The sequence below is a fragment of the Cyrtonyx montezumae genome, unplaced genomic scaffold (assembly GCF_038088225.1).
Source record: "Cyrtonyx montezumae isolate F1298 unplaced genomic scaffold, pur_monq_1.0 scaffold_7, whole genome shotgun sequence".
NCBI lineage: Eukaryota > Metazoa > Chordata > Aves > Galliformes > Odontophoridae > Cyrtonyx > Cyrtonyx montezumae.
The window spans coordinates 7,808,946-7,824,195 of record NW_027072078.1 but is presented as its reverse complement, the minus strand read 5'-3'; the positions used below and the strand labels follow the sequence as shown (position 1 = coordinate 7,824,195).

Below are 15,250 nucleotides of genomic sequence, written 5' to 3'. Positions count from 1 at the left end.
TACATGTGGTGTGACCATGTGAATTGGATAAAGTTGTATCAGTACTGCCTCTGAGGCCTTCCACCTGCCCATTTTGTGTTGGTAAAGGCAACTAAAAGCTGTACAGGTCTCGTGACAGCTCCAAGGGTAATGGATTTAATGCTCAAGATGTTGTTTCCCCTCATTACTACATGTGTTTCCCCTACATACTCATTATCTTGCACACTTATTAGAAGCTAGAAGGAACCACACCAATGGCTGTTGCACTTTGGCATTTGGCTCTGAGATGGGGAACAGTGACCCATGACTCCAGCATATCTTTGAGACCATGGTAGCTGCAACTTGTCCATCATGCTAGCAGCAAGCTGCCTGCTCAGCAGCAAGCCCACTACATGGCTCAGGAGGAGAAGCTCCTGTGTGGTGGGCAGGTGGCATGGGAGCACCAGGCATCTGCTAACCACAGTGCTGGGGCATAGCTGCAAATAACACATTACTGAGTGATCGCGTGGGCAGCACTGGAATAGCAGGGCAAAAGGGTGTCTGATTTGGGGCCAAGAAGTATATAAAAAGGTAACTGTATCACAATCTCTGTAATTCAGGAGAAACTGCTGGAGAGGGCGTTGGAGAAATAGGGCTCGTGGGCCTGGCTAGCTCTTTTGGAATGCTGACAGATGTATTTTTATCGTTAAAACGTTTTACGAGTAAAGCCTTTATATCATCAAGGAAAGCCTTTTCAAGGAAAATAGCAGTTAGTCACAGCAAAACCCCTAGCACCGTGCCCTACTCAGGCTGCCCTTCAGGCAGGGCCAGGTCTGCAGTTCAAGCATAGTGCTGTGACAATGACAGGACCTCTGGTGGAGCTCCCATTTTCCAAAGTCAGCAAACAAGCACAAAAATAGAGGGGCTCCTTTGTCTCAGCAGACAGAGCCTGTTGTCTGAGCGGCTGGAAATAAAGCAGGGCAAATGTAAGTCAGAACTGTGAGCAAGAGAGCTGGGCAGCGCTGTGCTATACGGCACTCTGGGGAGAAGGCGGGCTGCAGCCCGGCTGCTGTGCTTAGTGTGTGTGAGCTGTGGTGGCAGGTCAGGAAGGACCCGACGGTCTCATTCCCTTCATGGTCTGAGTAAACTGGTCTGTAAACAAAGGCGAGGCAGGGGGATGGCACCCACCCCACTGAGATATGGGGGTCTTTAAGCACTAGGCTTCAGCAAGCAACAGATGATGATGAGAAAGAATCAGCAAGTTAAACACAAAACGGGAAGGTGAGTGGGACATAGGATATGATAGCAAAGGGAATAATGACATGGCAGGAAAAGTGAAATTAAACGCTGAAGGGAAAGACAAAAAATCGATCTGCTCAGCTGGCAGATTCCTGTGAACCCACGGAAGATGAAGATTTCGTTCGGCCACTAGCAGGCAGTACAAATGAGTGCTGCCTGTGCGCTAGGTGCTTCTTAGGGCTTGGTCAGTCGGTAGGAAACGGTAGGGACAGGGATGCGTGTGCATCTCCAGCAGCACTGCAGCACGTGCGGCAACATGCAAACTGGTGTGCGTTTAATTGTAGCAAAGCCTTCTGGAGCACGGAGACACGGCAAGGGGCAGTGCAGGCAGCTGCAGGTGGCCTAGAGGGGAGCAGATGTGGGCGTGCAGGACAGCACGGGGACGCGGGAATCAGATGGGAATCCTACGAGCCTGGAACGCTCCCCGGCCCAGTGCGCAGAGCCGCGTGTCGGGATGCTGAGCAGCAGCACCGCTTTACACACCTCCAGCCGTTGTGCGCACACCTACAGCACTGCCGTGTGCACCTACAGCAGCGTTGTACGTACGCTTCGAGCAGTGCTGTACGCCGATCGCCGCGGAGGGGCAGCTCGGTCGGCGCGGCGCCGTGCGGGACGAGGCGGCCAAGGGCTCCGGGCACCGCCGCTCCGCTCCCGTCCGCGCACAGGGATCCGATGGGAAGCTGCTCCCCGTGAGCTCTAACGCGTGCTTCGCCGCCGGCACCGCGCGGCGCGGGATGGCGCGGGGCCCCGCTCGCCGCGCCCCGAGGTGTGCACGCCGCCGTGATGGTGCAGTTTTCCGGCGGGGCGCGATGCCGCAGCCCGGCCGAGCACTCCCCGCGCTCCGCTGCCGTCCCCGCTTCGCGCGGCCGCCACGCGCCCCGAAACCCCCGGCCGCCGCGGGACAGGCCGCGCGCGCGCGCGGGCACGCGAGCTCGCGCCCCCCCCCCCACCAACCCCCCCCCTCCGGCCCTGCCCCGGGCACCGCCTCGGGGCTCCACCGCCCCGCCCGCCGCTCCCCGCTCGCCGCTCGGCCAATGGGGGCGCGGCGGCGGCGGCACGTGACGCGGCGGGCCGGGACCCGCTGCTTCCCCCGCGCAGAGGGATGCGGGCGGCAGAGCGGGGCAGGCGGCGGCGGCGGCGGCTGCGCGGCGGCGGCCCCTCCGCGCCCAACCCCCGCTCCCCGCCGCCCGGCCCCTATGGCAGCCGCTCCCCGCCCCGCCGCCGCCCCCCGCAGCCCCGCGCCGCCCCGCCGGGCTCCGCCGCTCGCTGAGCCGCGCCGCCGCCGGCCGGGGCCCCGGGATGCCCAGCGTTCCCCGGCGCCCCGGGGGCTCGGCGGAGAGTTGAGGGAGGGAGTCATGGTGCCCTGGGAGCCCTCCGCGCCCCGGCAGTGCGGCGGCTGGACGCTGTGCGACTGCTGCTGCTGGCTGCTGCTGCCCGCCGCGCTGCTGCTGCTCGCCCGCCCCGACAAGCTGGCGGCCTTCCCTACCTCCCTGAGCGACTGCCAGACGCCCACCGGTTGGAACTGCTCCGGTGAGAGCCGCCGGGTGCGAGCGGGGCCGGGCGCCCGTCGCCGTGGCGTCGGGCAGGGCTGCGGGCTGCCCCGAGTCCGGCGCGAGCTCCGAGCTGCGCCCGACGTGTCCCGGCCGACGTCCGTCGGCTGCGCGGGGCGACGGGGGCTGAGAGCTGCGGGGCCGCTCCCGGTGACGGCGCGGGGCTGCGGAGCGCGGCTCGCTCGGTCGCGGCTGCGGGAATCGGGGCTTCAGTTGGCGGCGGCGCGGGGATGAGTCGGTGGCATTACGAGGGAATCGGCGAGATAGGGTAAAAGTGCGCGGGGCTGCGGGAAAGGAGGGCTAACGGGGAAAGCTAGGGGGAAACGGGAGAAAGAGTGAGGTACCGGAGAGGGACGGCGGGACGTCGTCCGTCGCTGCCCCGGTGCTGACATCTTCCCCCGCTTTGCATTCGAGGTTACGATGACAGAGAAAACGATCTCTTTCTCTGCGACACCAACACCTGTAAATTCGATGGGGAGTGTTTGAGGATCGGAGACAGCGTGACTTGCGTCTGCCAGTTCAAGGTAAGGAGATTGATGCTTCCTCCCCTAATTCGTTAATGAGAGCACAAAGCGCGGCACTCCCGCTGTCACCTGTCACTCGGCGCTTCGTTCCCCGGCGTGCGGCGAAGTTAGAGGCAAAACCTGGCAGCGTGCGGCAGGCTGCCGGAGAGCCAACTGGTGGCACGGGGACACGGGAGCCGCCGGGGAAGGCAGACGCTGCGGCTTGACGCGTCCCCTCGGTCTGCAGCTCCCGCTGCGCCTTTCTGACTGTTCCCTGCCCTTGGAAGGAGGAGTTGGAAATGGATTTAGGACGGGCTCTGATGCCGGTCGCGGCTTGTTGCGGAGTTCTGATCTCGTGGAGGAAATGGATCCGTAACGTGCTTACGCGGTATGCTGAGGAAGGGCTGCACCGTGGCGGTGCTTCTGACCGTGTGTCTGCCCAGCCCATCAGATTAGGGAGAAATCCCTGTGTTCTGCAACCGTGAGCTCCCTTTAGGTTAGGAGAGCTGTGGCAGGCTGTTGCCGGGCGGTGGGAGCTACCCCTGCTCCTTCTCCCTCCGCAGCATCCCTGGCATCCTTGGGGTTGGGCAGCTTCCTCAGGAAGGGTTCCGTGTGGTGCTGGGGCCGACCCGCGAGCAACTGCGCATTCCATGCTGACCTGAATAGAGCCCGGGCAGGCGAGGGGCTGTGCTATTCCCTGTGGTCCATGGTGTTTCAGTGTGAACTTGAGCAACTTGTGCTCTTGCAGCTGGGCAGGCCAGCGGCACGGCTCGGGACAGCGTGTGCCTGCGGTGATTGATGCATTACTGGGCTCTGATAGGCTGCTCGCTCGGAAGCGCCAGAAGTACCGTGGGGTTCTTAGAGCCAAATCTATCTCTGAAGCAAAATCTCGAGTGATCGACTCCTGCGTTTCCAGCGAAGGAGTTCTCGGTAATGGGAGCAAGGCTGAGGTGCTGCGGTTCCCCACTCGCCGTGCGGCTTTTAATTCCGCCTCTGCTTTGCGTGCATCACACACCCCGCTAGGAGCCCCGCTCCGAGCAGAGTGCCGCGGCGCGTAGTGCCGCAGCTCAGCGTGTGCGGGGATTTCAGGCTTCTCTTTCTAAGAACGAGCTGTAACGCGGCGCGGCGCTGCCTGGTCCTGCTGCTGCCCAGCCCTGCCCTCGCTCCTTGGAGCGCATTGAAGTGAACTGGAGATGATGTCTGTGAGATGCGCTGCCGCGGCTCTGCGGGAGGGGTGTGCCTCCCCTCACAGCAGCAGGGTGCTGCGTGCCCGTGGGAGTTGGGCCCCCAGGGAGATGCCTGCCCGCCTCGCCCAGCCACAGAGCCCCAGGGATGGGTGTCCGTGGCGAGGGGGTCCTCCCTCAGAACTCAGTGCCTCAGTTTTGGTGACAGCTTGCTGCGTGATAGTGAGCAAATCAATAGCAGACACCTCATCACTATAATTACTTGTTATGTTTTCTCCAGAATTTGCCAGGGGCTTTCACTGCAGCTTGAGAAAGCAGACAGGGACTGAAAGCTAATTCTGCCTCCTCGCTGTCTGAAAGGCCTGGACTGGTCAGCACGGGGCTTGTGGGGTTTCAGAGCCGATCTGGGTCTGCTGCTGAAGCAAACTGCTGCAGCTTTGGTTGGATTTGATTCTTTGGTGGCATTTTGGTGCTGTTTTGTTGTTTTTTTCAAATCAGAATTGCAGATACTAACTCCATTAGGGCAGGCGTGATTTATGAAATTAATGTCTCATTGTTTGAGAGGGCATATCCAGTCAGACTGATGTGGAAGGTGTGAGTGGGGATCTCTCCCCGTAGAGCAGCAGACACATGCTGAGGCAGGGGCTCCTATCACTTGGCTTCTGCTTGCTCCTTCACCAAGCTTTGCCTGTTCCTTGCCTCCTCATGGTGGGCTGCTCTGTAGGGCAGAGTACCTTGTCTCGCTCTGCCCCCAGCTGTGGAGCTGAGCGTGGTGACAGCCACCTCCCTCCTACCCTGTACAGCAAGCCCAGCAGGGCTGTGGCTGGTTGCACTGTTCCGTCCATACCTTGGTCCTCCAAAGCCATCAGCAGGCTGATATCTCTTCTGCTCAGATCTTGTGAACGTGTCCAAAAGATGTTTGCATCAAGGCTGCAGCCAGTGACCGAGACGACAAATGCGAACTGCTTTGTATGTGGGGAGCCCTCCTTCTGTTTGAGTCCCTTGTGTCCTTCAATACTGGTGGAGCTGTAGAGGCTGCCAGCTTGCAGCCTGCTGTTTCAGTTCTGGAATACAGTGTCATGCTACATGGCTCCTAACATAGCCAGTGTTTGGGGAGTGAAGCCTGAGAGCAGGAGGAGGTCAAACTTCCAACAGTGCTACAAGGAGGAGGAGGTGCACAGGTTCACCCATCTCTTCAGAAAACAGACCTTGTACTTCCAGCACTGACCCCAGCACTTGCAGGACTGCCTTGTCGCCAGCTGTGGTTGTGACTGCTCAAGGCTGCTCGTGCTGAGAATGTAGGTGACTTGGATGCACTTATTTCCCTTCTTCACAGGTATATTTTAAGAACCCACATGCATATGAGAGAATCTGACAGTAGGACACTGTGCTTCTGGGTTTATTGAGATTTGACATGGATTTCACTATGCGTTACGACTGGCCTTTAGGGATGGAGAATCGTACTCGTGTCCAGAGCTTGATCTACTGAGTCTTAAACCGGTACCGAAAACATGCTGTTAGACTGAGGAAGCCATGCCAAGGAAGCCAAGCCAAGGTCTGATGTCCTGTAGTGCAAGGAAGAAGCTCACTGGCTACCTGAGCACTGATACTATGACCTTCCTTTCAGCAGTTCTGATTACTGTACTGGGTGACTTCCACCATGGTTTCATCGCAGCTTTCAGAGTCAGCCCAGCTCAGTGCGAGGCAGTACCTGTCTGGAAGCTTTTGCCTGTTGTGCTCCCACTGACAGCTCCCCACTTCTGCGTTCTCCATCCAAGCAGCTGCTGTGTGAAGCGAGTGGTGGGACAGATGGGCCCTGATGAAGAAACGCATCAGGGGCCAGCCCAGCTTGGGAAGGGAAAGGGTGGATCACTGGTCCTCATTGTGATGGGCTGGCTACCTCTGCTCTCCACAGCCAAGTTTGGGTGAGTCAGGAACAACAGAAGAGATGATCTCTGCAAAAAGAATTACACCTTCCCAGGGCCCTGGTGTCTCTCAGATGTGTTTTGAAGCTGCTGAGCTTTGAAAGAAGTTCCAGCCTTGCTGGAGAAGCTCTGCCACCATGTCCTTTGGCTCAGGATTTCACTCCTGACGTCTCACACTGGTAATGTAGGTCTTCTTGGCCTTTCGGATTTGAAGCTGAGTCAGTGTAAAAGATCATCTTTGGCTCTGGGCAAATCACAAGTGTTCCCACTGTGTTCCTTGGGATCGGGGTCCAGCATTGTTTATGTGTGTATCAGAGCCTATTGAGATGCTTTGGGTCGGATTCTGCACCGACCGCTCTGCCAAGAAGTCCCACGGGTGTCAAGGAGAGAGGATGTGTAAAACAAGACTGACATGATGCTTCATGCTTTACAAAATTTGCATGATTGTGTTAATTGTCCTGGTTGAGTATTCCAGATCACCCTCCAGTGTCTGTTGTCGAGCTGCTGGATGAAGTTGGCACTTTTTGCTTGTAATGTTCCTCAGGTTTGGAGCACAAGCATGACGACAGCAGAAACACGTTTTAATGGGCTGCTGAAAATTTTTGTGTGGGGTAACACCTCATCAGGAAAGGAATGGACAGATTTTCACTGCTGCTTTGCTGTCCTGCTCCCAAGGAAGGGGATGCTGTAGGTGGGACACAGCTCTGGAAGATCTGAGAAAATACAGCGCATAGGGAAAATGTCATTTGATTTGGCCCAATCAAAATGTTACTCTGACCAACTATGAATAATTTCCTGGCAGCTGCTCCATGCTGAGGACTGCAATGAATGCAGTCTATGCAGCTGTTTGTGGTGCTGGTTTCTGTAGTTGCTCACCTTGAGGTCTGCTTGGCCAGTATGGTTCAGTCCTGTGCTTTAGGCTGTGAGCACACCTCAGCTGCTCTGTGGCACAAGGTAGCCAATATGGCTTCTTTAATATTCACTTGGATTTAAGCAGAGGTGAGCATTTGTAAATAATAATTGTGATCATTTCATTTGTTATAATTAAACAATGAGGCATGCCAGGAGTACAGTAATCACGAGATAATCATATCCCTGGCGTAATTACCACGTACAGGGCACATCCAAGAATCTTTAAGCCTTGGAGTGTGATTATCCGATGATAACTGCACCCTGTAGGTTGCCCAATTTTCTCTATAAAATGGAATTATTTTTATTAAAACGAGCAGGAGAGGGTAAAGCTGCTCTGCAGCAGTGGGGAGGGAGGGCGGATGGTGTGGGCAGTGGGACAGGGCTTGTGGCTGGGGGGGAGCACAGCCATGGTGTGGGAAGCTGGGGTCCGCAGCATCCTGCCCACGGTAAAAGGGATGGATGTGTTTTGGTCTAAGATCTCTCAGAAATGATTGCCCTCTGTCCCATCAGTTCTCATTATGGCTAAATGCTTCAATAGAGAGTTATGTGCGTGCAGGCGTGTGCTTCTCTGCATGCAAAGGACCGTTCTGTAGCGGGGAGGAGGATGGGAAGAGTGTGCTCGCTGCAATTTGCCTTTTGCTGTCCAATAGAAACACGTGAGCTGCTGCTGGGGAGCTGCTTGCCTTGCAGAGTGTTCCCTGTCTGGGAGTGCTCATGCTCATCCTCATGGGGGGGCAATTCTGTGTGTACCTGCCCTGGGCTGTCTCATGGTTCTCTCACTTCCTTTTCACCACGTCCCTCTTCCCCAGCAAAAACCAGAGGCAGTGCCTCCCTCCCACTGTTCTCTGGGGGGTTTCATGCTGTGGGGTGGGGGCACACAACCTGAGGCTGCCCCATCCCTCTGCACGGCTAACACTGCCACTCCATGTCCCTCCCCAGTGCAACAATGACTACGTGCCCGTCTGCGGCTCCAATGGTGACACCTACCAGAACGAGTGCTACCTGAAGCAGGCTGCCTGCAAACAGCAGAGCGAGATACTGCTGGTCTCCGAAGGATCGTGTGCAACCGGTACGTACCAGAGAGCAGCCTCAGCTGAGGACTGGAGCCCTGTGAGTCCTTCCTTTGAGCTCATCAGGGGCTAATTCAGTGCAGATTGTGAGATGCTCCTCTTAAATAGCCTGGTGTAGGTTGACAGGGTCCAATGCAGGAGTTGATAACTCTTTTTTTGTTTGTTTTCTTTTAATCTGTATCTTGCGTTGCTTGTCAGTCAGCCTAGTGTGTGCTTAGGGGCCAGTACAGCAGGTCACTGGGAGCAAACAACCACAGCAAGCAGATGCTGGAGAAATGGGCATCTGGCTCACAGCAACCCCCTCTGCAGCCTGCAGAGAGTGGGGCTGAAGCAGCCCTACCCCTGAGACAACCTCTTGGGTTGTTCCTTGCAGGTGTAGCTCAGCAGAGCTCTGCTGTCTACAGTGAGCCGTGCTGGCTGAGAATTTGGCCCCAACCACTCTTAATGAACAGGTCTGTGCAATCAATTATTTTTCTGGATTTGTTGGAAAAACTCATTGAAGAGCACATGTGAAAACTGACTGGTGTTTGAGACTCCTTTGTTTAACTCTGAGCATAAAGAGCTATTCGTGTCACTGCTTTCATGGAGCAGCAAGGAAAGCAAATGAGCAAAATCCATCAGAAAAACAGTGTTCCTTAGGTGCAGGGGTTCTTGATGTTTTTCTTCTGTGCTCAGTGTCTGTTAGAGCTGGGCAGTGAAGTTCACTTGAAAAGAATAGGAGGAGTAAGGCTTTGTTCTTGAGAGAGCCTTTTAAACGTAAGGCAGGTTTTTTTTTTCCACAGGTGAAGACAGAGGAGTCGATAAAAAGTACATCAGACAAACTTCTTGCAGTGCCATGATTTTTGTGTTTGGTGCATCAGAGAGAAAAAGCTTTTTCCTGGAAATTTTTGTTTTTCTCTGTAACTGTTATCTGGCAGTTTTTAAGAGGGCTGGAAGAAAAAAAAAAAAAAAAGATGAATCTTTCTTTTCCCCCTCTTTAAATTGATATGAAGTGCAACTCAGACTGATGAAGCTTATTGTGGCATAAGATTCCTTCCACCTAGCACTGCAACTGTTTCTTTTCTTATTTGTTTGAAAATAAACAAAAAACACCAACAACCAAACATTTTTATTAAAGGGATTTGCTTCATCTTTTCCTTCTCTTGCTTGCTACTCTCAGTGGGATGGTGCAAAGTGACACAGAGGCCCACCAGCCTCCATCGAGGCCTGTGCTGCTGGGGACTGGGTGGAGGTGTGGGCTTCCCAAGTGTAGAAGCAGGAGGAAAACATGGCATCCCTCCTTACAAGGAGACAGAAAATACAGGGGAACACCGTCATGTTCCATTTACTTTTCCAAATCCCTTCTACCTCTGTCCCATGTAGTCTTGCAGTGCAAGCTGACTGTTCTGAGCCACTTTTGTAACAGATTTATTGGAGCAAAGGTGGCACAAGCAAGCCAGTTCAGATCCACCAGACCCTACTTTCAGTAAGCTAAACATAACAGTCAGTGGTGTGGCTGGGTCCCCAAGCAGGCTTCCCAAACTGTTTCTGTACCTCTTGGTGCTGATGAATGGATAAACCCCTGCTAAGGAGGGCATGAGGTGACGTCCTTCCTGCTTTCTCTCTGGGAGAATTTTGTAGCCCTTCCCGGCGCGTGCATTTCTGTATTAGCCTTAGTTAGAAAGCATTCTAATGAAGTTCTCTGCTTGGAGATATGAATACACTGCACTTGGGTTTGCACTTGGATTTGTGGATCTGGTCATTCCATCCAAACAAAACACTGAGCAAAAGTAGAACAGTGTTTGGTTTTGAAACTCAGCAACAGCCTTAAGGAAAAAAATGGCATTTTAATTGTTTATCTGAAGAACTTTGGCTGAGGCTTTCAGAGGTTGATTGTAACTCGTTGTGAGCTGCTGAGATGTTCAGATGAGGGCATGCATTTCCAGTCAGACTGGCCTCAGACAGACATGTTTAAAAGCCCCGTTTGATGCTGGCTGTTTCCTAGTGGCCATGTGAAGCGACTTTGCACAACTGTTGGGAACAAAGCTCCTGAAGCTGCTTTATCAGTCTCAGTACACAAAATGAGGCAGAGGCTTCTGAGAACATCACAGCACTCCAGGGCTTAAGTTATTTTAGTCTTTATATAAGACTATAAAGTAAGGGAGTTCAGACATGAGTAAGGCAGCTTGAGTGAACTGTGTTCAGATTAGATCTCTGTAATTTACCCAGGGATGACATCAAACACAAGATACAGTGTAATGCATTTAACTGAACAGTCTTGCCTTACATGCTTACAGGAAGTACTGTAGCACATGAATATAAATTCCATTCTGTTTTCTCCTCAGATGCTGGCTCAGGATCTGGGGACGGAGGTAAGAGCCCTCTTCTAATATCACTCTGCTTCTATGTATGTGTGTTGTCTTCTGCAATTTCAGCTTCTAGGTGGATACGCTTTGCAGTTTAGTTGTTACACTGCATATTGTCTGTTGTTTGGCCTTTTTTTTTTTTTTTCTTTCTGAGAAAGTGACATTTTGCATTTTAGTCAAGCTGCAATCCAGTAATGACATGCTGTTTTCTAGGGAAATTCAGAAAGCTGTGTTCCCTCTAATAGGACTTGGAATTATTCATACGTTGTGCTAGGAGCTCTATCTCCATCTACTGTTACTGTTGCACTTGTTTGTTCTGTTCTTAGAGAACAATTTCTTCCTGTTTTTAACACGTAAGCCAAACCCTTGGCTTCTCCTTGCTGGAGGATTCAAACCAAATATTTTGTGGCAGTGGAGAGCGTTCCTTTCAAGTTATGAAGCGATGTTGTGGGAGAAGAATGGTGTGTTTTTGTAAGAACAACGGCAGCAAAAGCAAACACAGAAATAGAAATAGTCTGAACCCTTTGATGCATTTAGAGCATACTGTATAACAGCAGCAAATTTGCTTTTGAACTGGAGGGTGAATGTGTGGGTTTTTTTGTTTTTATTTCTTAGATGCAGTGATTTGTGGATTTGCTTGTTTACCACAGATCCTGGGATGTATGACCTAGTGCTTTGTGGAAGTATAAATGGTGGCTTCGGGTAGAGCCCTACCTCAGAGTTGGCAGTGTGGCCTTTGGGAGCTGCTTTCATTGTGGAGCTGGTGGGTCAGGCATCCTGGAGGCTGTGAAGCAGGAGGGCTAGTTGGGGCAGCCAGTCCTGTAGTTTTGATGACCAGAACACTAGAGCATGCAATGTACAAGTCAAGTATTATTTTCACCTGCAAAGGGGTTTTTGCAAGAGGTCTCATTATCAGATTCTGGACTTGAACTTTTTTCTGGAAATAGAACACTTTAAGATGCTCCAAATTCCACTCCCCAAAATCACAATTGAAAATATTACGTCTTATCTTCAAAAGATTTGTTTGACTATTCACGTTTTACTCTCATGTCCTCCTATACTGTCCTTCTAACTGGACCAGTTCAAAGAGATTCACGATTTAGAGATTAACAGAAATCTACAGTTAAATCTGTATTTAAGATGGGGCTTTCACATGCATGGTTAATTAATCAATTTTCAGATGATGAATTTAGTATGTCTTTTCTCATGTATGTACCAAGGAGAATAAGTAAGATTTCTAGTTAGTTTTGTAGCTGGGGGGTTGAGGGGATGGATGAGGATGGGGAAACAAACTTGGCCACTATCTGAAAGTAATGAGATCCATACCTAAAAAGCATAGGATTTTAAAAGCAGGATTTCCAAACAATTTTGTTTTAAAAGCTGAGGTTGACAGAAGACAAGCAGAAGAGGGCTGTGGGGACTGACTAGGCAGATAGTTAAGGAAGCAAATTTGTGAAGTAGACAGAGTCAAGTTGGTGAGTGTTTAAAGGTCTACAAAGCTGCCTTGTATTACACAAGATTTAGTAGGCAGCCACTGCTGTTCTCAAAGTACAAAAGTATATTTATGTGCCCTAAGAAGCTAAATCCAGCCAAGTAAATATTGTCACTACATCATTCTTTGCTACACACAGTCTTGTTGTAAAAGCTGTAATAAATTTTAGATGTCACTACGATAAGTCTTTTAAAATTTACTCTAACCGTCACGAGTTAAAAGTTGTTCTATGAGAAGTGTGGGGTCTTAGGTAATCTTATTTTCTCTTTTTTTCTGAGAATTTCCCTTTCTGATGCGTCTCCAAGCAGTTCTGGTTAAAAGATCTGGGGACTGCAGTGGACACAGGAGGGCTGAGTGTTCTCCTGGGCACAGTGGATTAGGAGGCTCTCAGTGAGTGGCTTTTCCAACAAAATCCAGCCAAGATACATCAGGGCTGGGATGTCAAAGGGATCTCTTCTTCCTTGGTGCAGGATTTGGGTCAAGAGGATCTGTACTTGGTGCACAAGGAGAGCACCTGGGTGGGACTCACTCTCCTTGGGCCAAGGGTAGATGGACTTCTATCTGGAGGTACCTCCAAGAAGCGATTCAGAATTGTTGGGGACTTTCCTGCATGTTTTTGTATATCGTTCCACAGGCTGTGAGATGATTGGACCAGCTTTCTGATAGATTGTGTCTGTCTTGTGATTGGAATTATGTAGTCTGATAAGGTTCCTACCTGACAGGGAATTAACTCAGATTTGCCAGCTAGTATAGGAGATAGTTTTCCAGTTCTTGTAACACAGCAAGCTTCTTGCTTTGGGATGGTTTTCTCCATAGCTGGTAACAGTTCAGCTCTCAGTACTACCTTGACCTCTGTGAGTCCTTTATTGGAAAAGGGATTGGTGCAATGGACAGATACGTAGAGCTACATCATGTGGTCACAAACACCTCGTGTTCATGGGAACAATGCTAGAGCAGGGACATTATAACCAGAGGATGTGGCTGGCACAACACATTTCCCTTGTCCTCATTCCCACTGAGGTTTGCAGTGAGCTCGTCTCAATTTAATATTTGGGACTTGGGGTTTTCATCTTTACTCCCAGGCTCACTGAGATTGAAGGGTTCCAGCTTCTTGCACTTTAACATCCTGGGGGCTTTCCAGAGGTGATTCAATACTGTGTTAGGCAGCAGTGGCATATTCAGTGCAGCGACACAAAGGTCCCCTTATTTGCGGAGCGATGGGAGGATTTTAAGGTCATTAGCTTACTGAGCTTTCAGCACACAGTCACTTCTAGGGATATCCAGGAAATGTGTAAGAACAGTAGGTGTTCAAGTTTTGCACTGCGGAAGATGCTTTTTCCTGTAAACGATGACTAAAAATGAGGAATCAAGAGTTGCTTCTTTGTTTTGATTGCGGGAGCTGGGAGTGTGGTGTGGAATAATTTAAAAACCCGTATCGTAGAAGGAGGCTAATCAGTGGCAGAAGGAATGAATGTGAAGGAGTTTATACAGAGAGTAATTTAAAGAGATTCCATTCATTTTCATCCATGCTGTTCTCTAGACAGCATAGGATTTTTTTAGAACCCAGTGATTCATGGTTTGGTCTTGAGCAGCTTCATAATGAATTCTTGCTTGTTCCCTAGCTTCCTTCAAACAGCAACAAACTTGAGATGCAGTATTTTATTATTGTTCTCGGCGGGCTAGGAACACCTCTCCTTGGTGTTTCTTGTTTTGCACTGAATTCCTTTCCCCCTCCCCACGGTTACCTGCTTCAGGCTCTGTCAATGGCCTGGCATTCAGTCTGATCAATGTGTGGTGGGTGGTGATCGTGGCGCTGCAGAGTGCAAGCACTTCCATTGAGCTGGTTTCAGAGCCTGATTCAATTTCCACTGAGGTCTTACTTACTTTAATGGGAATCGTATGGGGCCCGTGGGTACGTGAATCTTACCCGAGTTTGATTGTTATGTTAATTCTTTACAATCGAGACTAAAGCAGGATGGAAAAAAAATAATCATAATTCATCAATATCATCATCGCTCTTTAATTCACGGTAGCAGCTAGAGGCACTAATTGTAAGATTAGGACTCCAGGGTGGTATACTCTCATTTTGTGAGGCACTTCCTCACGGTGAGGCAGCAGAAGAAATCTTTGAAGCGGAACGTGAATGTGTGTGAGTTAGGTGAAGGCTGAGGGGGGCTGGCCTGGGGATGACTCTTGCTGCTCGCAGCCAAACCAGCACCGTGGTCTTTGAACCATGCAGTCCAAAAAGACTGGCAGATTGCACTGTTCTTACAGTTGTTCCTAATTTGCTGCTGTTAGGCACACCTGAGAATCAACAGCCTTTTGGGCCATCCTTTCTTCTTCCCTTTGTCTGTTGTTTTGTATGTGTATTTTATGGATGAGAGCGGCTTCTTTGTTTGTTTGTTCTCTTCAGCTTATCCCTTCAATCTTAGCCAGAAAATTGAAGTCCTGCGGCTCTTTATAGGTGCCAGCCTGTAGATCTAATGATAAATTTGGAATTCTGATCTGCCTTTCCCTTCAGCTTGGAGATATGTGAGTAAACACATGCGTATTATGAATCTGTGTGGAGCAGCAGTTATCTTGAAACACTAACCCAGTCAAAAGAGAGAGGGAAAGCTTAACGCTTAGAAGCCTGGGGTTTTTCTTTTTTAAGGTGGGCTCCAGTGCAACGCATACATGTTCTTGTACAGTCAACAGACAAGCAGCTGCTTTGACCCAGTTGTATTTGCACTTGACTCCATGCTGGTTTTGCATGACTAGCTTGGATTCAGCAGCTCTGCTGTTTTTCCCCAGATTTCCCTTTCGGCCTTATTTACAAGGCTGATGGATAAGCAGGGCTATGCAGAACACAATGGTTATTGCTGTAAACACCATCCTAGCAATAATATTTGAGCCAAAACGCTCCATAAAACGTGAAGTATATAGGCACTGTATTAAACACAATACTGACATCACATAGGCACGCACAGTGCATGGGAAGATAGTACGACTGCTCTCATGTAATCTCCAGAA

General features: G+C 50.9%; 1 protein-coding gene across 1 annotated transcript in view; it reads left to right on the top strand.

Moving 5' to 3' along the window:
• The first annotated feature begins 2,602 nt into the window (after positions 1-2,602).
• Positions 2,603-15,250, top strand: part of TMEFF2 (transmembrane protein with EGF like and two follistatin like domains 2) — a 104,349-nt gene continuing 91,701 nt past the window's right edge. The window contains exons 1-4 of the mRNA XM_065751133.1: positions 2,603-2,787; positions 3,222-3,331; positions 8,271-8,400; positions 10,726-10,752. Coding sequence (XP_065607205.1) covers positions 2,613-2,787; positions 3,222-3,331; positions 8,271-8,400; positions 10,726-10,752 — 442 coding nt within the window. The 5' untranslated portion in view covers positions 2,603-2,612. The remainder of the gene's footprint in view (positions 2,788-3,221; positions 3,332-8,270; positions 8,401-10,725; positions 10,753-15,250) is intronic.